The following is a 21,590-nucleotide window of genomic DNA, read 5'->3' on the forward strand; positions in this document are numbered from 1 at the left end:
GCCCTCGTCCTCCCCCAGGCAGGCGGCCATGAGGCCTGCGGGGGCCGGGGCCGGGCCGGGGCCGGTGTCCCTGCAGGGTCAGGCAGCAGGAAGGAGCGCCCCGGGGCATGCTGGGAGCTGTAGTCCTGGGGCACGGGGCTGCCGGGGGCCCTGGTGGTTCCCGGGGCATGCTGGGAGCTGTAGTCCTGGGGCACGGGGCTGCCGGGCGGCCATGTTGGTCTCTGCAGTCTCTGCTCCAGCTGCGGCCCGGCTGAGGTGAGGGCTGGGGCTGCCCGTGAGGCGAGCGAGGCCCTTGGGCGGGCGTGGGGGTGTGGGAGCCGGGCCCGGCTGAGGGAAGGAGAGAAGGGGCAGGGTGAGGGGGGTCGCAGTCCTGGGTTTGTGGGTTTCACACAGACTCCCTCTTCAGAAAACACAGCCTCTGTGTGGGTCAGCGGTCCCTGCAGAGCTTTAGTATTTGTAGCCGTTTTTATAAATACACAGCGGGCTCACACGGTGCTGTGCTTCTTGTAAACTGCATCGCTTTTATCCCGGCTACAGCCTGGAGGGAGCAAGTGCCAGCCGGCAGATTAAGATGGAGATGAATGCAAGCGATACACTTGCGATGGTGATCCTGCCACAAGGCACGCTGCGTCTTTGTTATAAGTTACGACGAAAATTTGTATGCCAGCCCGGGGATAAACCAATCCAGGTTTATTGTAGCAAGCAACAAGCAGGCAAAACAGCGCTGGGTGGCCGGGGAGTCTCCGCTCCACCAACGGCACACACCTGATGTGGTCACGTGTTTGACAGTTAAACAGTTAAGTGTTACATATGTATGGGAGTTGCAGGTACGCCTATACATATGCATGACCTATTCCCGCTTTGCATTAAAATTAATTCCAAGAGGTATTACAATTAGTTCCGAGAGGTATTACGATTAGTTCCAAGGGGACACTCCCTCAAGTTTATCTATCCAAGCCACGGAATCGGCCTTGGCCGGTTTCTGGGACCAGTTCCTTATTTTCTCAGAAAACTGCTCTTGAGGAGCTATATGATAAGGTAATCAAGACTGGCTCATCCTGCTTACTTAGCTCAATATCTAGTTTCTGCACTTGTTACTGTGGTTATTACAGTTAAAAGCAGCTTAGTTACTAAGTTGTAGAGATCAATATATTTTAACAATCAACAGGTTTCATGAACAAATTGGTTATGCAAAGTTTATTACAATTCCCCCTTTTTGTTTTTCTTATTTTGTTCCTCAAACTGGGCAAGAGCTTCTCGAGCTAGGGAGAGAAGGGGAGTTTCTTTAACAATTTCATCTTCTTCTAGGTGCTTATAGTGTCTTCTTATCAACATTAGGTGTACCGCTTCTAATCGATTTTTTATCAATCCAGTAATTCTATTCAATATACAAGGTGCAAAGGTTAATATTAACATTATGAGAACTAGGACAAAACTAAAAGCCTAAGTTATGTAGACATGGGTCTCTGGGTACGAGTTGACATAACGATTGATTAAAACTTGGGGCCCCGGTAGCAATTACTTGCTGTAATATCATTTGATCCTCCCACCTATAGAGCGTCCATTTATAAGGTTGGTGGGGGTTCCCTTTACCCTGGGTTATCCCTATCAGCATTAGTAACAGTCTTATCATCCAAATGCTTAATCTTAAGTTCAAGAAAAGTGGTGTACCCTTACCCTTGCGACAGGTATTCCGAGGTTGTTGATAATCATTTTGGTTTTTGTCTTTACCCCTGGTGAGAGATGGGAGACTTCGGGGAAGCTCTGAGGACGTTTTGTTTGGGAGTAATAAGTCAAGAGGCTCCGTGAGCCTTCTCTGGAGGTGGTTCATCAACTTTAATCCGAACAGCAGTACGTCTCTGCCTTCTTCTCTGCCTACTCTGTTGCTTAGAGCAGTGAGGTGTACCGTCTTCTCGGCAGCAGTCGTATTCTTCAGGGGAACCTCCTTTATATTTGATTCGCTTTGACTTATATGCGTCCCAGTTTTTATCCTTCACTTTCCAAGCTCCCCACCCCACTCTGACCACTGTTCGTCTGCAAGATATTGGCAGTATTTCAGCCTTCGTTGAACACGGCTCGTTGGCGTAAAGACAACACCTCTCAGGGTTTATGCCTTTAGCAAAAATATCCCACCACTCTTTGGAGTCCTTTGTAATTTTCCCGGTTGATACTCCCACACGTAATGCTTGCTCAGTTAATTCCCGTTTGTAATAATAACATTCGTGGCAAATACCACTAGAGGGGAATACCCATAGGAGCAATGTGTGCACCACTTTTCTCTACAGAGTTTACACCTGTAACATACAAAGGGATAACATATACAGTGAGGATCTTTACAAAAGATAGTCTCACTCATCCGCTTTTCTTCGGAACTTAATTTTCAAGCTGTCAGGGTCTCTGGTCGCCTCCCAGTGAGAATTCTGCATTGGTCTTTTGATTCTGCTTGCACGAGTCCATGCTCTTTTGGCAGTCCGGACTGCAGGATCTGTAGTAAGCAGAACAAGAAACGGTCCCTCCCAACAGGGAGTTAGAGATGATTCTTTCCAAGTTTTGATCAATACCTTATCTCCAGGCATAATTTTGTGTATTGCAATATCTAATGGTGGCCTCTGCACTATCAGTCCCTTCTTTATTAGTTCTTGCCGTCTCTTCATGAGTTTAATGATATACTCCTGTAAGAATTTTTCTTCTATCTTTGGGTGTTCAATCGGCATTTCTAGGTCATAGGGCATCCCCTATAACATTTCAAAAGGAGAGATCCCAGTGTTTGCTCTGGGTTGCGTCCTTACATTTAATAGTGCTAATGGTAAACATTTTATCCGGTTCATTTTAGTTTCAATGATTAATTTAGTCAAATGTTTCTTCTACTATAGCTTGTAGGCAAGTAGGCCATCCCCTACTAACTGGATCTAATAATTTGGAAAAATAACCTACAGGTTTCTTTCTTCCAGCCCATTCTTGGGTTAATACCCCAAAGGCTGTTCCTCCTTCTGCATTCACAAACAAATAAAACGGTCGTTTAGTATCGGGTAAACTTAATACCGGAGCATTTACAAGGTCAGCTTTGAGGCTTTCTAGACTCTGTTCATCCTTCTGAGTCCGTTTTATTAATCTTACTCCTACTAATTTCTGATACAAAAACTTCACTTTGTTGCTGTAATTTTCAATCCCTTGTCTACAGTACCCTAAAAGTCCTAACAACTGCCTTATCTGTCTCTTGCTTGTTGGTGCCTGGAGGGATAAGATACCATTCACTCGTTCAGGATCTAATTTCTTAGTTCCCTTACTCAGCCAGTGTCCTAAGTATTTTACTTCCTCTTCAGTAAACTGTAATTTAGACTTTGAAACCTTGAACCCCTTCAGGCTTAAAAAGTTCAATAATCTAATGCTCTCATTTCTAACAGTCTCTTGATCTTCCCCAGCTAACAACAGATCATCTACATACTGCACTAAAGTTACCTCTGAGGTTGATTCAAAAGTTTCTAGTACTTGTTCCAGAGCTTGCCCAAACAAATTTGGTGATTCTGTAAATCCTTGTGGAAGTACAGTCCACCTTAATTGTTGTTTCCGGTGGGTTTCTGGATCTTCCCATTCAAAGGCAAAATAATTTCTACATTCCTCCTTCAAGGGGCAAGCCCAGAAGGCATCTTTCAAGTCTATAACACTGTACCACTTCAATTCCAGGGAGAGTTGGCTCAACAACGTATACGGATTAGCTACGACTGGAAACCTGGTAACAGTTCTTTTGTTTACTTCCCTTAAATCTTGAACTAAGCGATAGGAGCCATCTGACTTCTCTATGGGCAGAATGGGGGTATTGTGTGGTGACATGCAAGGTTCTAATAATCCCTGCTGTAACAACCTTTCGATTACAGGCTGTAATCCATGTCTACCTTCTTGTGCCATGGGATATTGTTTGACTCTAATTGGAATTTCCGTGTTCTTAATAGTGACTTCAAATGGAGCAATGTTTAATCGTCCTACTGACTCTGGAGTGTACCACACTTCGGGGTTAATTTTAGCTTCATCCTCCGTTGTCAAGACACACAATTTTACTGCTATTTCTTTGGTTTTTATTTCCAAATTAATTTCCAATTCAATCATTAAATCTCTTCCCAGTAAATTAGATTCTGCTTCAGGTACCAACAAAAAGGATCCTATTCCAAGTCGAGATGGAGCTTCTATTTTTACTCCCTTTATTAGTGGTACCTGAAACGGTTCCCTTTTTGCTCCTATTACTTGTAATTTCTCCGAGGACAGTGTGCATCTTCGGGGCACTAACTGGACACTAGATCTCTCTGCCCCAGAGTCCACAAGGAACTCTACTTCTTGATGCTGGGGACGTAATTTTAATTTTATCAAGGGCTCTGTTTTCTTAGGGGTCCCCAGCAAATAGATCCCCTGACCCCCCTAATCTTCTTTAAGCATTTAGTGGGGGTCTCATCTTTCTTCTGGTGTTCACTAAATGCTTTATTAATATTCTGTCCTCGAGGAACAGATTCCTTAATGCCTTGAACAATTATAATGCGCAGATCTGCCATATGAGTTCTATGTTCTGCATTTTGGTTATCCCAGTTTGGCCGCTGTAGTGGCCATTTAATATCTGCGCCTGGACCGTGTTGGTGCTGCTGATCCCAAACTCTCATTCCTGCTCTTCGAATCATTTCCCTTTCCTCTGTTGTGAATAGTATACTTAAAATTGCCTGTAACTCTTCCCAGGTATATATATATTAGGACCCAAAAACTGGTCCAACCTTTCGGATACTCCCAAGGGGCCTTCTAAAAGGTTCCCCATCTCCTTCTTGAATTCCCTTACATCTCCGGAATTCAAAGGTACTGACACAAATCCCATGCCAGGCTGTGGACCCCCTATAGCTATTTCTCTCAAGGGGTATAATCTTTCTTCTAACTGCTTTTCTTTCTGGTCTGACTCCTCGTTATTCCCCTGTTCTCCTCAGGGGAACTCGGAGGGTCTAAGTCTGGGGCTGGGGCTGTCGGGGAAGAGGAGGAAGGGGGGGGTTGGGTCAGGTGCGAGTGTAGGGGGAACATAAGGGGGAGGAGGTGTGGGAAGTTCTTCGGGGTTTTTAGTTCTTTTTTTTTTTTTTTTTTATGGTTCTTTTCACTTAGAGCAAATACATGGATTTGGGTATCTAATTTTATCCATAAATGAGCATATTCACTCTCTTCTAAAGTCAAGGGTTCCTTAGAATTTACATATATGTTTAAGGCTTGACATATCCAATCGTCAAACGTCCCCAAAACAGGCCGAAATACCTGATCTCCTCTAATTTGTTTACCACCCCACCCCTGTATGCATTAATATATCATTTTCTCTCTGCTTTTGCCCTGTCTGGGCAGCCAGTCATCCCAATGGGCAATCATTACCCTAAAGGACTATCTGGCGGTATCATAGGGAGACTGACCTTAGGATTCCCTATGGAGTCATCCCTCTTCCCAGGCGACCTACACCCCGGGGAACCCACCATGGAGTCAGAAGGCTTGCTTTTCTTCTGCCCCATCTTCCGAAGTGCCTCTCTCTCACACACACACACGTGCCCCTCGTTCGTGGCTCATGCCCTCGTGGGAAATGAGAACCGCACTACAAGAGGGTCCGCACTCACTTTGCTCCTCTCGGGAGCGTCTCGTTTATGCACACTTTGGGAAACCCACCCCGACTGAACGGGAAACGCTTTCAATACTCACTTAACCTGGAGTCTTCGTCCGGATCCTCGTGCACGAAAATTATGGGGTACTGCAGTGTTCTTTTGCCTGCTTGCCAAATTTAGAGTTCGGAGGTAAGGGTCTTGGAAAGGATATCGTCCACTCCGGGGCCATCCAAGGATGGTGCGCCTCCCCAGAGTTTAGATTCCAAACGAAGTTAACCTTATCCGAGTCACGGCACCAAATTGTTATAAGTTATGATGAAAATTTGTACGCCAGCCCGGGGATAATCCAATCAAGGTTTATTGTAGCAAGTAACAAGCAGGCAAAACAGCGCTGGGTGGCCGGGGAGTCTCCGCTCCACCAACGGCACGCACCTGATGTGGTAACGTGTTTCACAGTTAAACGGTTAAGTGGTTTTCAGTGCCTGCTTTGGGAAAGAATATCCTCAACTAGTCTAAGGTACAGATCTATTAGAGGAAAAGGAGTATGAGGTAAAGGAGCATCATGCTGCATTTATTGCTAAACGTCTGCTTTCATTTCATTCAAACTAGAAAGTAAACAAAGATTGGACCTGCCAAAGAATTTGTTTCCCAGAGTGAGCATTCAAGCACTGGGGAGCAGTTTGCAGGATCAGAACTTCAGCCTGCTCTGGGTGATAAACCCTCAGGAGAGGAAAGAGAACCCCCACTTTTTTAAATGCATCTCTACTTATCTTAATAGTTCTTCTTGTTAGATTGTGTTGGCGGTCAGACTCTAAGCACGTGACTAAACTGTCAAAAAAATCAAGATATTTAAGGATTATTTGCTGTATTAAATGCTCTTACAAGCAGTGCACTCTATTGCCCTGTGGATAGTATAACGTCATGACTGGCAATTTTCCTTTTTTAGTACAAGGACGCATGTGTGAAGGCAAATCGAGGGTACAAGTGGTGCCCCACAGCAAACCAACCTGCCAAAACCCAGGCATCCACTGTTACAAACGGGAAGAAGCTATGGGCCTTTGCTTCAGACTCTGCAAAGGCTTTACCAAGCCCGAGGAAAGTGACAAGAAGTGACGAAATGCCACAGCGTAACTTCAGGATGGCAGGTGAGATTTCCATCCACGTTCCTCACACGTAGCTGCCTTGTTTTGTTTGCGGACGCGGTGTTGGAATCGAACTGCAAGACCAGTTTCCTTTACTGCACCTGGTACTGTAGTGCAAATACCTTTCATGTCCCAAATTGAGTTGCCAAGACTCTAGTTAAACCTCTGCATAACAGCCTCAAATTTCCTAAGTGCATGATTGCTTTCGATAGTCGAGTCCAGATGTGTGACATATCATAAGCCGTACCCTGTTTGGGGTCCAGATTTGATTGATGTTTAGTTCAGGCTTATCTGCTGTTAGAGATTTTCATAGTCATAAAGGGAAATGCTGATTGTGTGCATTCTTTTTGTCTTTCATAGAGTGTTGTACTATGTTTAGTAATTTGCTGTTGACAAATAATTTATGGTTGTCTATGAAGTTGGAAGTGCTAACGTTCCTGTGGATGAATGTACCAGTGGAGCTAACTTCTTGTATTTAAATCAAGAGAAGCGTAATGATAGCTTGGAGGGCTGGATTCTCACCATTTTAAACATTAAAAGGTAAAATAAAATCATATCCATCAAGAAGTGGATTGCCTGAGCTGGTGAAAGGCAGATAATCTCACACTGATATCCACAAATGGCAGAACTGTAGCAATCATGAGCCTGAAGTAGAAACATTAATGTTAAATACTGGCAGCTTAAGAGCCTAACAGTCAAGGTAGAAACTGATTTTTACCCCACCACCCTTTTTTTCCTTTTTATTTTTCTTTTCTGCAGTTTGACATTTCTAATTTTATAAATACTGATGTATTTGAAACTTTGTCATATCCTACCTAGGTTATGACAAGTGTGTGGCAGATAGGACTTTCCTGCTTAGAGAGATCGTGAGCTGGAGAGTGGGAAATGGTTTTATGGAACAAGTATAAAAGGAGAAGAAGGAATAAAAAGGCTTGTATGCCTTTTTGCCAGTTTAGTGGTTTGAAAATTCCTGTAATGAAATTTCTTCTGGCTATGAAGGAACTGTGAATTGGGATCAAAAGAAAGTGTTTCCTGCTACATCGTTCTGATATATGGGAGACCAGTTCTAAAAATCTCAGGCCCCTTCATCCCATTCTGGTTTTGCTCTCAGAGGAGTCACTTTTATGCTCCTTCAGGTTTATCGACTTAACGGAGAGAACAAGGAGTAGGTGTTGGTCTGCCTGGCTGCTGTCCCCCACTGCTCCTGCCGGGGTATCCAACTGTAGAGCTTCTGAGTACAGAGAGATCTTGAATCAACACCTATCAGAGCAGAGGACAGAGAACTTAAAGAGTTCCTGAGAAACTGATCTAATCCATTGTTTTATCTATGGAGCCATTAATTTCTGAAGAAGGCCCTCTTTTGTGCTACATGTGACTTTGAAAAGATGACAGAGATCGGCAGCTTCAGCAGTTCCCTGGATAATATTCTAGCTAGGATGTTCCCTGTCAACCTCAGCTTCATCAGTTCTTGTGTCTTTACATTTATAGTTTCTTGCCAGATCTGCATAAGGCTGTATGACTTAAATCTTCATATGAAAAGTAGCACTTGTCTTGACATGTGAAAATTGGGACCCCAGCTAGTGCTTATACAAAAAGAGGTGAAATTTGTGCCAAGAAATACTTTTCTAAAGACTCCTCAGTCTGACTTCGATACTGCAACTGAGTCCTGCTGAGTCTTGTATAAGCACATGCATCATAGCAGGCATACAGAAATCATGCTGTATGTTAGAAAAGCAGTGACAGTTTTGGTGCTGCTGTTTTCAGTAAGACAACTTCAGTGCATTAGTCTTGGTCACCTAGCTTGTGTATTTACAAGTGAGTGAAACAGTGAATGGCAAGGGCTCGAGCACTGCTGAGAAGTCATCCATGCGTTTTTATTGCTAGCATACTCTGGCATAGTTTTGATCTGCTCCAACCTAGTAATCTCCCAGACAGTTCTCAGGAGTGGCTTGAGTCAACAGCATATGCTAGGATCTGTTCCCAATAGGCACTTTAGATGTTACTGTACTATTTTGAGGACAAAAAAAATTCTGGCAAGTGAGTAGAAACTGCTGTGTTGCCAACCTGCGAACCAGAGATTAGTCCCTAGCCCATTTTATTTACTCTTTTCCTTCTCTAGACCAGTGTCAATCTCAAAAGCATCAGGGATTTATCTGGAAGTGATACAGTCTATCTGTGGGGCTTTTTGAGTGTGGTAGCTGTGTGATACATACAGGACATTACTCTTGTCCGTTTAGTTAGTTGAGACTATCTAGTGGCCTAGTATCTCTCACAGGTTGCTCTTTAGTCCAGATGGTGTTCTTTATCTCAACAGTACATTCACTGACTGGAGATCCTTCCCTGAGAGCATTCTCGTATTAACATTTTCATATAGTAGAAGTTGTTTTGAAATTTAGGTCCATTTAGGTCATATGGAGATCTCGAGAGTGAACATACAATGTTAGAATCCTTACTATCCTTACAGTATCCCTTTGGGTCCTATCGGAGTTCCCAAACTATTGCAGATGAACCTTCCACATCTCCTTGGAGAGTCCATCCATTCCTGCTCCCTGAGATCCGGCTCCTGTTCAAGAGCCTGAAAGATATTACAAGATCTCATGTTTTTTTAAAACTCAAGAGTCTCAAACCATGACTGCAAACAAGCTCAAGGAAATGTGAAAATACCAGGAAATTCAAACAAAAAACATAGAGATATTTAGAAGAGAGTGGAAAGATACACACAAGTATTATGATGCACTAAAAAATGTCATCATAGTAGGAAAATGTTCTCCATCTGATAAGCTGAGTATCATTAATGCTATAAAAAGAAACAATGTACATTGCATATACCAGTACGCAGATCATCAGTATATCTGCAGATACTATATGATTGTAAAGAACCTAAGGATGGACATGTGTAATTGAGGTAATGCAAGGAATAAAGTTTCTCGTCTCCTGCAATGTGTCCTCATGAAGAATGCTACTGGGACGTATAAGCGTAGTTGAACAGGGGATTTGGCAGCAAACGTAACAAATCAGGCAGCACACAAACTGTGGCAGTCAGGCAGCCTGAAATTAGTCTAAAATCTGTAAAGATGTGGAATTTTTGAGAGTTGAAAAGCAAATTTGTGTCCCTGTATGGACACAAAGCAAAAAATGTCGTCCTTACTGTGAATTTTATAAGAAATGGCTTGCTGAAGAGCTCACAAAACAATATTGCTGAAGATAGGCAGTATGAGTTTTGTTTCAAAGACTTGGTTTCAGAGCAAAAGCTGGAATGGGAACTTTTTATAATTGCCATTTCTAAATCTTGCAAGGCAAGGAAGTAGTCATTTTCCCCATTAAATTGCACATTGCTAATCAACCCCTAGGGGGAATTCAAAGTTAAAGGAAGTGGTAAACAAGACAACAAAAACCAGAAACAATAATACCAAAGCAAAATGAATAGCTAACTCTGAAGTTAAACAGAAGAAAATTAAGATTAGACAAAATGCAATGGGGTAATCCCTTCCATTAGTGTTAAAGTGTCAGACTTAATTCAGCTTCTGATATCAATGGGTAATAGAAAGTGGGAATGCAAAACCATGCACGTGCTCATAATTTAGAGAGTGTTTCTGAAGTGATGACAAGGGAAATTCACAAAAATTGTGCTTCAAGAGTTAACAGGCTGCTTGAGTTGCTTCTAATCCAAATCTTGTTCTTCTTGTAACTGTGAAGCCCTTTTCTGCTCCTGTCTTCTGCCCTCAATGTCATGCAAAAGAACTTCATCCCTAGTATTATGTTAACATACATTTATGAATTTTAAATGCACTGTGGTTGTTCAAGTGGTCAGTCATCAAGTATGGGAAAATGAAATGATAGAACAGAAACATGCAACTGCTGTAGCTGTGATGCTTCATTAAGGTTCCTGAAATAAAAACGTTCCTGAGAACTTGACTTTGAAGTCCTTATCCATAAAGCTATTTTTCAGAAGTACTACCAGAAGTACTACTAGGATGAGCTGATCAAGTCAGACGAGGTCTTTTAAGGCATAATGAACTATATAGTATCTTCCTTGCAGCTGCGTCAGCTTCCATAGGAGTTAACAGGGGGTTATTTAAACAGGATGTAGACACAGGCTGGCAGAAATTTGGATTCCTTATCAGCTCTGTCACGTGCACTACTACTTACAGTCATCAAAAAAAACAAACAACAGTTTAGTAGAAGAAAAACATAGAAGGACAATTGGTTTGATATCAGGATATTGGCTGCAAATCAAAGTAGATGTGCTTAAGTACACAAGACCACTGTAGCTAAGAGGCACTTTTATTGTAAGCATCTCTTTACAGACACACATGACTTTCTGAAAAACTCTTTTAGCTGAAGTCTATCATTTTTTTTTCAGCAAAGAGATGATTTTTATTTTTTTTTTCAGATTTATGAAAACTGATTTGATACATGAGTTGTGAGCTTAAAATGAATACCTCATCAGATGAGATCTTTTTCAAATTTTTAAATCCAAACTGTGGGATAAATTACTATTCTGAGAATTTATAATTTTTTTAAAAATTGCTGTTGGCTTGTCAAAAATATGTTTTTCATACAGTGAAATATTTTCATTCAGATGCACCAGCAGCATATAGTAAGAGTTAGGGCGCAGCAAGTAAGGATCTTGGTTTTTTTGTTTGTGAGACTGCATATTAGGAATCTAGAAGAAGAAAACCAACCAGCTGGATAGAGAGGATAACTGGTAACATTTGTTTGCAATAAAGTTAAGTCTAAAATCCATTGGAAAAACCCCCGCAGTGGTTTGTTTTAATCCCTTAGTAGAGAGAAAAAAATGGAAATCATGTAGAAAGGTAGGAAATCCTGCTTGAAAATTTGAAATCCAGCAGATGAATTCCTCCCCAAAGTAATAAATATGTTAAAAGTAAGTTAACTGAACAAGAAATTCTTTGAAGCTTTAAACTGAGCTTCTCCTGTCTCTCTGTTCTTCTTCAAAATTGTATTTGAAATTTTTCAGTTTACAGAGAGATTGTAATCATTGTCTCTGAAGACACAGCCTGAGGCTGGAGCTTTAGGCTAAGATTTTATTTTCTATATATTAGCATTCAGAATGTTGGGGAGAAGAAAAATACCATTTTCAAAGTGTACATTCAACGCCATGTATGCAATTCCTTTACTGTCCACTGGTTTGTATAGTGTTAATTTACTGGCAAGTGATCAATCAAAATCATAGTGCACAAAGAAGGATGGAATCTTTTTTACTCTCTTCTACCGGTGCTGGAATTAAGCACTTCAAAAACTTTGAAAACCTAGAAAAGCACTTTTACAGCTTTATTCAGTAGGGTGAACAAGTAAGTGTTACAGATATAAGCATATGTCATATCTACTGAGTAAAAACATTTTTTTTGTTTTTCCTGGTCCTGAGAGGAAAGATATTCTAAATATACTGCTCACTAGTGTTGCCTATTCCGTAAAGCTCACATACTTTGTTTTCCACTAATATTTTTAAATGACACAGAAGTTACTGCTCTTCAGTCATATCCCTGCATTCAATTACACAAGAACCTCATTCATTAGGTGGTTGAGAAAAGCTTTGTATTTTAGACTGTGAAATGATGGTAATTAAATGACAAGGATACAGGAGAAAGTTTATGTTTGTATCTCTACTCTCTACCTTCTTTGTAGAGCAAATAATTAAAATTTAGAGCCTAATTACATACAAATGAAAAAATCCGAAGCTTTCTGCACTCCAAATAGGAATGCACTGAAATATCAATAGCTCATTTTATATAGCTGAAGTATTAGCCACTACTTATAGAGCATTAAAATAAAACACTTCAAGCAGTTTGTGCTCTATTTGGCAGTCAAAAGATAGCTTTCTACATTGTTGATTAATAGGCTGGGATTCAACTATACAACTTGAAATATATTTCATTAGCAAAATATACAATGGTTTGTCTGTAACAAGAAAAGAAAATCAACAACAAATGCTGAACGGAAAAGCAAAATAAATATATTCTCTTTAATAAGATGTGGCAGGAAGAGGTAGGTCTACCACAAGTGTATAAAGCCCAAGAAGCTGGTTCTCTGCAACTTACTTGGTTCCAGACCCCTTTGCTTGTGTACTTTTCTCCTTCTCTTATCCTGTTTTATTCGCAAATAGTACTTTTTTTCTGTGAGCACTACTCCATCTGCGTGCTCTACAAACATTTCTCCTTCTTCTTGATGGTCCTAAGACTCATTTCTTTACTCTTAGTAAACTTAATTGCTTTAATGTTCTGCCTTTCACCTGACTTGATCCCCATCCACTGCTGCTTGTTCTTCTCCAGACTCCTGCCTTCAGGCACAAGGGCCTGGGACACCCCACCCGTATCAGTCCCCTGCCGAAGGAAAAGTCTTCTCTTCTGAGAGAGAAAAGAAGTCCCAGTCTTCCCAGGGACAGAGCTGGGAAGGGCTGTCTGGAGCAAGTCTTTGCTAAAACTGTTTGAGGACCATGAGCAAATTCAAGGGATGGAAAATCCTGCATTTCTGGGCCTGGGGGGTCCCCAGGGTGCTGCTGCGTCCCCAGCACATGTCCCCATGTCACCGGAGCCCTCTGTGAGGTCACAGTGGTTGGGCTCTACATCTTCCTCCTGGGGCTGGTGCTGCCCCAGTTGCTCATGGCTTTTGCCTGGAGGAGCAGCGTGTCGATCCGTGGGATCCTGCTGCCCATGCGGAGGATGAGAGCGCTCAGAGGTGAGGGGCTGGTGGGAGGCTGGGGTCTGATACGTGCTGGAGGCAGTGTCTGTCCCAGCCGGGTGCTGGGGGCTGCGTCCCATCACCTCTCATCCTGCTGCCAGGCACGTCCCAGAGGGTCCTGGATCCATCCTCTCCCTGCCCTCCGTGAGGCAGCTGGGGACCGCTCAGAGGTGACTTGGGCTGGCCGGCTCTTGTCAGGGCTGCCCAGCCCCAGCCCTGCCGGCCTCTCCTTGCGGAGCCCGTGTCCGTCCCCTGGCCAGCTCAGGGCCCCTGTGCTGGACTCACTCCAGCGCATCGCTGCCGTTCTGTCACTGAGGAGCCCAGGATGGGCCCAGTCCCCCAGGGTGGTCTTCCCACTGCCGCGGTGAGGGGAAGACTCCCTCCCCTCATCCCACTGACTTCCCTCTTGCCAGTACAGCCCAGCACAGGCTGGTAGTGCTGGGGCAGTCTGGGAAGATCCTCACCCCTCCCTGGCGCGAAGCCCTGCAGCCAGCAAAGCCATTTCTTTCTTTTCTTGCAGCTCTCTGCTCATGCGTGCGTTCCCAGTCCAGACCTGCGCGTTCTGAGGACAGAGGCGGTGTGACGGGGACTGTCCCTGCGGCCGTCACTACCTTTGTGGCCGTCGGGACTTCTCTGCTAAAGCGACTGCAAGACCATGAGGTGAGGTGGGGGTTGAGGGCTCCCCTCCATGCCCCTGGCTTCCCCGGGTGCCGTGGCAGAGGGGCGTCTCACCTGACAGCACCTCTGCCCTCCTGCAGGCGCTTTGTCCCCAGGCGCCGATCCTGCTGCTCAAGCTGGACTAATGCCATTGCTCCCCACTCCTTTCCCCGGGAGCTCCCAGTGCTGGGGCTCCTGCCCGTGCGAGGAGCAACACTGGGCCCCAAGGCGCAGGGTGCTCACGGCTTCCCCTCCTCGGGGCATGGTCTCGTTCCCATGCCTTCCCCTTTGCCACGGTCCATTTGGATCTCTCAAATGTACAGGACAACATACGCTGTGATTTCAACTTTATTTCATGAGCTCAGTAAGAAATACAATGAAAAAACATGACAGGGGCTCAATTCCCTTCTCCCAGACTCGTCTATCATGTGAATTCACTCCTTCACCAGTCAAGTCATAAGGTTTCATAACTTATAATCTGTAACTCTTAATATCGTGCACCTATGAGCAAAAAAAAGAATTTTTTTGCTATGAACCTATGAGCCAACCGAGAGAGCGCTCACCCTTCCTCCTCCATCACGGTGTGGGCGTCCCCTGTGTCGCACCGGGAAGCATGAAAGCCTCAGCAGTTCAGCTGCTGTTGGATCTGCTTCAAAAGCTTTTTGAGTAAGCTGATGTTTTATACCCTCCAGCTTGGAGGCTGGGTCTATACCATTTCCTTACGTTAGTGGATTCTGAGGAAACTGCCAGACAAAAGGTAATGGCTGCCGGAGACAGCCATCCGCAGCTGGTAATGGCTGCATCATGGCCCTTTAGCTCTCTCTAGCCACGTGTCCTGCCTACGCGGTGCTCTCGCTTTGACCTAATGGTGCTGCTCCCAGCATACACCAGGCCTTAGCAGGAGCTGGGTTAGCCAAAATCTAGGCAGGAGTTGAGTGAACAGTCACACCCTTCCTTGTCCGGCACTTTCCCCCTGACCTCCGCCATCCCCCGTTTTCAGGAGTGACCGCCCAGGCTCCCATGTGGCCTTTTGCCCCGGTGGAGTCGATCTCCCTGTCTGACTCTCTGCTCGTGTCAGAGGCACCGCGGAAGATCCTGCTGTTCCCCGTGGCTGTCCTGACCGATGCCTGCAACTCGTCCCTCGTGCCCGTGTCACGCAGATGATTTGGGGGGCAGCAGGTCTCTGTCGTGGCTCCCTGGGAACAAGGGCAAAGCAAGTCCCATCACTCCCCTTTGTGGTCCATCCCCAGGGTGACCGAGTGGAGACGTACCGGGAGCTGGAGAGCGTCTTGTGGGGAGACGACGGCTGTTTGACGAGTGGCGTTGTGAACCGCCTGATAGCAGAGGCGTTGAGTGACATGCGAGCAGCCCAGGTGAGCTTGTTCTCTTTCAAGGCCACCCAAGCAGCCTGCCTCTGCCCCTGGTTTTGGGGGAAATACAGAGTGGCGCAGAGATGTTCCTCGGTTGTTCAGACCCAGCAGAGGTCCTAAGGGAGAGGCTCTGGGGACTCGTCGTGACAGGGAATTTGGAGAGGGGAGTGTTGTGTTAAAGGGTAAAGACTTTGGGCAGAAAATAACCCCCCTTGCGTTCCAGCTTGTCTTTAGATGTCCGAGGGGCTGGGGGCGGCTAGGCTTAGATTCTGGGTGATGCCCAATTCAGCACTGTAAGTCCGGTCGCGTTCAATATGTTGAACTAACACGATTACGGACGCACAAATAGCGCACTGTACTTTCAGTTTAGTGGCGTTCAATGAACTATCACAGCCAGACTTAAGGAGCTTGGTTGCGTTCAATGAACTATCACGGCTAGATTTTAATGAATAGTACAGTTTATTAAAGCAACAGGAGTACAGGTTCTTTTGGATTGCCGATGATAAATACACTGTCTGCAAGGCACGTGCAAATAATAATACAGTCGACTACAAGCGCATTAAATTATGGAAGGAAAAGAGCTCTAAAGAATTCTAAGTTTCCCGGGAAAGCACTCGGTACAGCCGAGTGTTCGAATCTCACCCAAGAGGTGTCCCTCTGGGGGGAAGAGAGGTTCAGCCTGTCGACTGACCCCAGAAGGCAGTGATGTCCTCCCAACTTGTCCACGACGGTATCTTCCCTAATAGTCACCCTTTCTTTGGGCCTTTTTACACTATTTTCCTATTTAGGTGGAGCTCGAGTGACTCCAGTCATGCATGCCTTTACTTTGATTGGTATTAAGTTCTCTCACTTTGCTTTTAAAAGGACATGCTAGAAAAAAATTCAGAGCGCAGGCTCAGTGAGGGGTGGTTGCACTTTGGAGGCGGGTAGCTTTTGGGATGGAGGTGTGTTTTGGTATTCTAATGAGCAAAGTTCACCCAGAGGACGTGATGTTGCGTGTCAGTACCCCAGGACAGGGCACTTAGGAGATAAATCAGAAGTAGGGCAGTAGATCGACAGAACCCCCATGATTTTACCTCCTTGCTTCCGTGGATTCAATGCAGGGACCTACCCTTCCTATCGTTCCAGTTCCCTATCCCTGCGATAACATCACAGAGACTGGCCGTGGCGTCTCCGCTCCACTCCACCCTCCGTGTTACTTCTCTTAGGGTCAGCACACCAAACTGCCTTGGTGTTGCTAACATCTAAGGTTGCAGGTTACATTGCACAGAGAATTATTAGGGAACCAATTCCTTGCGTGTCCACTGCATTCCACCCTGGAGGTTTTGCCTTCCCTCAAGGGGGTGCGGGGAACATACTGATAAGTCACTTCTAGCAGTCACTCCACAGGGAGGCAGGGAACTGTGCAGAGAAGCGGACTCGGGGCTGTTTCTAACTGAGCGACAGCTGGGTTCAAGCTCAACACTGTTTGTCCTGCTTTGAGGAAGGGCCGTGGCAACCCACCAGCCCCACGGAGAGGTCCCAGGGGGGTCTTGAGTCTGTGGCAGTTTGATCCTGGCATCTGCATGGAGAGGGAGAGGGGGCAGCAGCACAAGGCTGTTCTGGGGCAAAGCCTCCCTCATTTCGCCAGGGAACTGCTCGCCTATCCCAGGGTACAAGAGGCAGCAGCCGCTCGGCCCCGAGCACAGCTGTCCCGAGGGGTCTTGCAGAGGAGATGGGGTCATTCAGCCTGCCCTAGTGCCTCAGCCTTTTTCTCCGGAGTGTTTAACCTGTGACGCTTTTGCAGGGTGTGACAGGTGACGTGAAGATGGCCGCTAGTGACGTCCTGGTAGCTCTGGCCCGCTCCCACTTCCACTTTGTCATGTCCGAGCTCCAGAGCCACCTGAAGGCCATGAGGAAGGTCCCTGATGAGATTGTGCTCCTCACCTTGGGCAAAATGGCCCGCAGCTATGGTATGGCACCCTGGGCCTTGGGTAGAGATCTGTGATAACAAGGAGAAGGGATCCTCCCCCTCCCTAAACGCCCTGTGTTGAACTGGGGGGCTACGGAGTTGCCGTGCCTCCTTGCTCCGCGCCAGGGCCAGTTGGCAGCTCTGCCTTATCAGCCCGATCCCAGTTCCCAAAGGGTGGGAACCTGTTGGAGACAAACCCGCGGGGTCTTGGCCCCCCACCGTCCTCCCCGTTTCCCCAAAGGGCTTCCCCCCGGGGAAGGCAGCCCGTCCCACACCCTCCGGCACGTCCTGCGTGGCCCAGCAGCCCCAGCCCTGGCAGGGATGGACCCCAGTCTCCCGTGTCTCTCACCGACCCTCTCGGTCCCTCTGTCCCTGCCTCCTCTGCAGCCCTGCGGTGCATCCCCTTTGTGGGAATGACGCTGCTCGCCCTGCGCACCGTGCTGACCCAGGTGGGGAGCGGCGAGGTCCTGCATGCCATCTGCAGTGGTGAGTGTCGGCTCCTTGGCTGGGGTCTTAGGGGCAGGGGCGGCCTTCGATGCCTCCATGTGATCTCAGAGGGAACGTGGTGGGTGTGAGCCCGGGGCAATCCCAAACTGCAGCGAGTGTGTAGGAGGAGCGGGGGAAGGCCAGGAGGTTTCTGTGGGTGGGACGCGGCAGCGCTGCACGGAGAAACTCCTGGGTCCCTTCCCACGGTTTCTGTTCCCCCGCTTCCCTCTGGGATTAAACTCCCTACTCTGAAAGGGCGAGTATGAGGGAAGGGAAGGGAAAAGGGAAGGGAAAAGGGAAGGGAAGGGAAAAGGGAAGGGAAGGGTGTGCAGTTGGAAATGCTGGAGGGGAAGGGGCCGTTGAGGAGGAGAAGGTGCGATGGGTGTGAGGAGGAGAGAAACGGTGGGGTGTTTGAACCCAGGCACCTCAAGAGCACAGATTGCCCTTGGATCCAGATCCAGATCCAGGGAAGCCCTGCTGAGCCTGGGACCGTCCTTAAAGCAGGCTTGGGCGTGAACGCAAGGTACCGTCCCTGCTGCAGACTCTCACATGCTCCCTTTTCCTTTGTCCTGGTGCAGTCCTGGAGCAATGGTCGAAAGGAGTCAGTACATACCTCTGCAGCTGGGAGCAATGCCCCTTCCCTCGCAAGGGGGTAGCACAGTTCTGTGAAGCCATTTACCCGGTCTTCCGCTATGTGGTGGCAAATTGGCTGGACTGCAAGGAGGAAGAGGTGAGAAGTACTGCTTTGACGCCCGGGGCTGCAGCAGGGATGTCCATGGCGCTGGGTCCGTCTGTGCCCAGTGGGGTGCGAGCAGAGGGCCGAGGGGAAGGGGGCTTCCCGACGGGAAGCAGCCGAGCCTTGGGGCCTTTCTGCAGGGAGGGCTGGGGTAGCAGGGTGGGGAAGTGCTCTCTCTCCTCTGGAGCGAGCCCTTCTTCTGCAGGGCAGAAGGGAAAGGGAAACCCCTCCCAGTGGGAAGGGCAGACCGGTGTTCAGGGGATGCTGAGCACTAGGCAGACCTTCAGCCCTCCAAGCGGAGCCTCTCCCTTCCCTCTTCAGGACAAGCAGGCTGTCCTCGGGGCAGTGGCTGCCATGCTGGGGGTCCTTCTGCATGAGGAGCAGCACCGAGAGCAGACCTGGGAGCAGCTCCTCTGGCTCCTGCAGCAATACCAGGAGGTCCGAGACAACTCCCGGCTCACCGAGGTGAGATGTTGCGCAGGGCCTGGCGTGGCTGCTGGGGTGGGTCTGCGCGAGTGCTAAGAGGCACTGGGGAGCTGTGGGGTGCCAGGAGGAGCTGGGAAGCCCTTAGAGAAGGAACAGGAAGAGCAGAGGAGGCCTGAGGTTTCCTGGGCTCTTTGGGCAGAAAAGGAGAAACCCGGGGCAGGGCGGGAGGGAGGCAAGAGTCCCTGGGGCTCATCTGCTCAGGAAGGGAGGCACTGCCAGCTCCCTGGGGCTCTGTGTGCAGGAAGAGCTTTGCCCGAATGCCCAGGGCCACGTCCAGTCCCATGCGGCGACTGGCGAGGTCTGATGAGTGGGAAACTGAGTTGTCAAGCCCGGGCTCCGTTCCGAGGAAGGAGACCCTCTTGATGCTGCTCTGCTCGTCAGGCTTTTCCCTGGGAGCTGATGTTAGGGGCTCCCCTTATCCCAGACGTGCTGGGTTTCTCCATTCCCAAGTGCCTTTAGGTGGCTTGAGCCTCCTCTTCCCCCCCGTTCTCTTGTAGAGCCTCAGCTATGTCCTGGAGATCCTGGAGGGAGTTCAGACCCCAATGCCGCAGGGCACGGCTCTTGCCATCAGCACCGCTGTGCGCCGCCAGGTAAGGGGAGCCCTGCGCCCTGCCGCAAGCCTGGGGCCTGCACCCATGATTGCCACGGAAGGGAAGGACCTGCCGGCTGGCAGGGCAGAGCAGGGCGTTCCTCCACTGGGACCTTCCTGCAGGCCTGGAGCATGCCAGGACTTCGATCCAGGTGCCATCTTAAGGCTGCAGGAGGCCTGATCCTGGCTGTTTGGAACGGGCCTGAGCGGCAGCCCGGTTCCCACAGCCATTTCCCTCTCGGCCAAGTCGCAGGAGGACTCTGGAGCGCCAGCACCCTGAGGGCAGCCTTTCAGCGCTGCTCAGCCTCAGCTCCTGGGCAGCCTGGGCTGCCGCAAACCTCTGTGTGTGCCCGGGGCCACCGTGGGGTGGGCTGGGTTTCGGCTGTGGGTCCCATGCCCAGAGTGCCCAGGGAGAGGAGAACGGAGAGCGCCATTACTTTTCGGTCCCTCTCAGCACTGATGCCGCTTTCTCTAAAATGGATCTTGCTCCCACAGCTCCCTGATGTGACCGAGGAGGCTGGCCCTGCCCAGAAGGCAGTGCTGTCCCGCTGCATCATGCTGCAGGGTAAGGAGAGGAGACTGGGCGATGGCCCGCCGTGCCGTGGCAGCTCTCTCCCTGTCCTTGGCTGTTGGGGACAGCTGCCTGCTGATGCAGAATGCGATTTCTTCCCCGCAGCACGAATGCGCCCCGAGGAGACAGGCATGTTTCTGCACTCCCAGCTGAGCGGTGGGAGTGAGGCCGGTCGCGTGGCAGCCCTGGGCCTGCTGGGAGCGCTGGCCCGCGCTGACGGTCAGTGCCACAGACCAGGGACGCAAGGCAGGGGTTGGGGCTGCTGGGCTGACAGCAGGAACGGGCCGAAAGTGGTGCACCTGCACCCAAAGGGAGCTGCGAAGAGCGGGTCCCCCAGCCGAGCTGACGCCCCGCAGCAGGGCTCTCCCCCGGCAGTTAGAAATGCCGGCACACCAGGGACGGCGCTCCACGGGCGTGTAACACAGGCAGGCTGGTGGGCGGGCAGGTGGGCTGCTTTGCACAGGAGCTGCTCGTACCCGTGCTGTTTCTCTTGTTCTCTCTGTTGCCATAGCCTTCGGTCCCTGTAAAATAGCCTCTGGAAGTGGGGTTGCTCCGACTACGCCGCTGCTTCCCGTGAAGCCAGTCAGGCCCCGCTCTTCTGTCCCAGTGGAAGCTTCAGGGGATCCCTTCTGCCACTGGGGCTCTGCCTCAATGCACACCTCTCCGTATCTCTTCCAGCACCTGCGGTGAGAGAGAAGCTGCCCCAGCTGGTGGAGGCCATGCGCGCCTTGTGCAGTGACCCCAGTGCCCAGGTGAACTGGTTTGGGAAGAGAGGGTGCCACCAGGGGAGGCAGAGAAACCCTTTCCCTTGGGACAGAGCCAGAGGGCCTGGGGAAGTGCTGGCGCGTTGCCCAGGTGGTGGCTGATGGCTCCTCCCTGGGGAGAGCTGGCAGGGCAGAGCGGGGAGGTCTCTGGGCTCTGCGGGGCAAATGCCCGTCCAGCCTGGTGCTGAAGCCCAGCCCTGACGCCAGGAGCGAAAGCTTCTGCCGTGGCCTTGCCACCTCTCTGCGAGCCACAAAGGCGCAAACTCTTTGGGTTTTGAACAGGAGGGTCATAACCACACTCTCCCCTGGCAGGTGCGGAGGGCAGTTCTGGAGTTCAGCAGGGAGCTGCTCAGCTCCGGATCCCAGAGCTGCTGGCCATGGGATGTGGTGGGGCACATCTTCAGCGAGTTCAGCCGGACCTCGGGCACACTGGTAAGGGCAGAGCAGGACACCCAGGGCTGGTTGTTTTGACCAGTGCCTGGACCGTGCTGAGGGCTCCTGCCGGCGGCCTTGGCCTTGGAGAGCTCCAT

At 48.6% G+C, this 21,590-nt stretch overlaps 1 protein-coding gene across 1 annotated transcript in view; it reads left to right on the plus strand.

Moving 5' to 3' along the window:
* Positions 1-203: 203 nt before the first annotated feature.
* LOC142027790 (maestro heat-like repeat-containing protein family member 2B) overlaps positions 204-21,590 on the plus strand; it is a 35,427-nt gene continuing 14,040 nt past the window's right edge. The window contains exons 1-14 of the mRNA XM_075021999.1: positions 204-255; positions 6,553-6,751; positions 13,042-13,447; positions 13,971-14,110; positions 15,358-15,480; positions 17,264-17,429; positions 17,816-17,914; positions 18,493-18,644; positions 18,972-19,115; positions 19,634-19,726; positions 20,221-20,290; positions 20,402-20,515; positions 20,975-21,048; positions 21,373-21,492. Coding sequence (XP_074878100.1) covers positions 13,372-13,447; positions 13,971-14,110; positions 15,358-15,480; positions 17,264-17,429; positions 17,816-17,914; positions 18,493-18,644; positions 18,972-19,115; positions 19,634-19,726; positions 20,221-20,290; positions 20,402-20,515; positions 20,975-21,048; positions 21,373-21,492 — 1,371 coding nt within the window. The 5' untranslated portion in view covers positions 204-255; positions 6,553-6,751; positions 13,042-13,371. The remainder of the gene's footprint in view (positions 256-6,552; positions 6,752-13,041; positions 13,448-13,970; positions 14,111-15,357; positions 15,481-17,263; positions 17,430-17,815; positions 17,915-18,492; positions 18,645-18,971; positions 19,116-19,633; positions 19,727-20,220; positions 20,291-20,401; positions 20,516-20,974; positions 21,049-21,372; positions 21,493-21,590) is intronic.

Source organism: Buteo buteo, unplaced genomic scaffold (assembly GCF_964188355.1).
Source record: "Buteo buteo unplaced genomic scaffold, bButBut1.hap1.1 HAP1_SCAFFOLD_56, whole genome shotgun sequence".
In the NCBI taxonomy this organism is placed as follows: domain Eukaryota; kingdom Metazoa; phylum Chordata; class Aves; order Accipitriformes; family Accipitridae; genus Buteo; species Buteo buteo.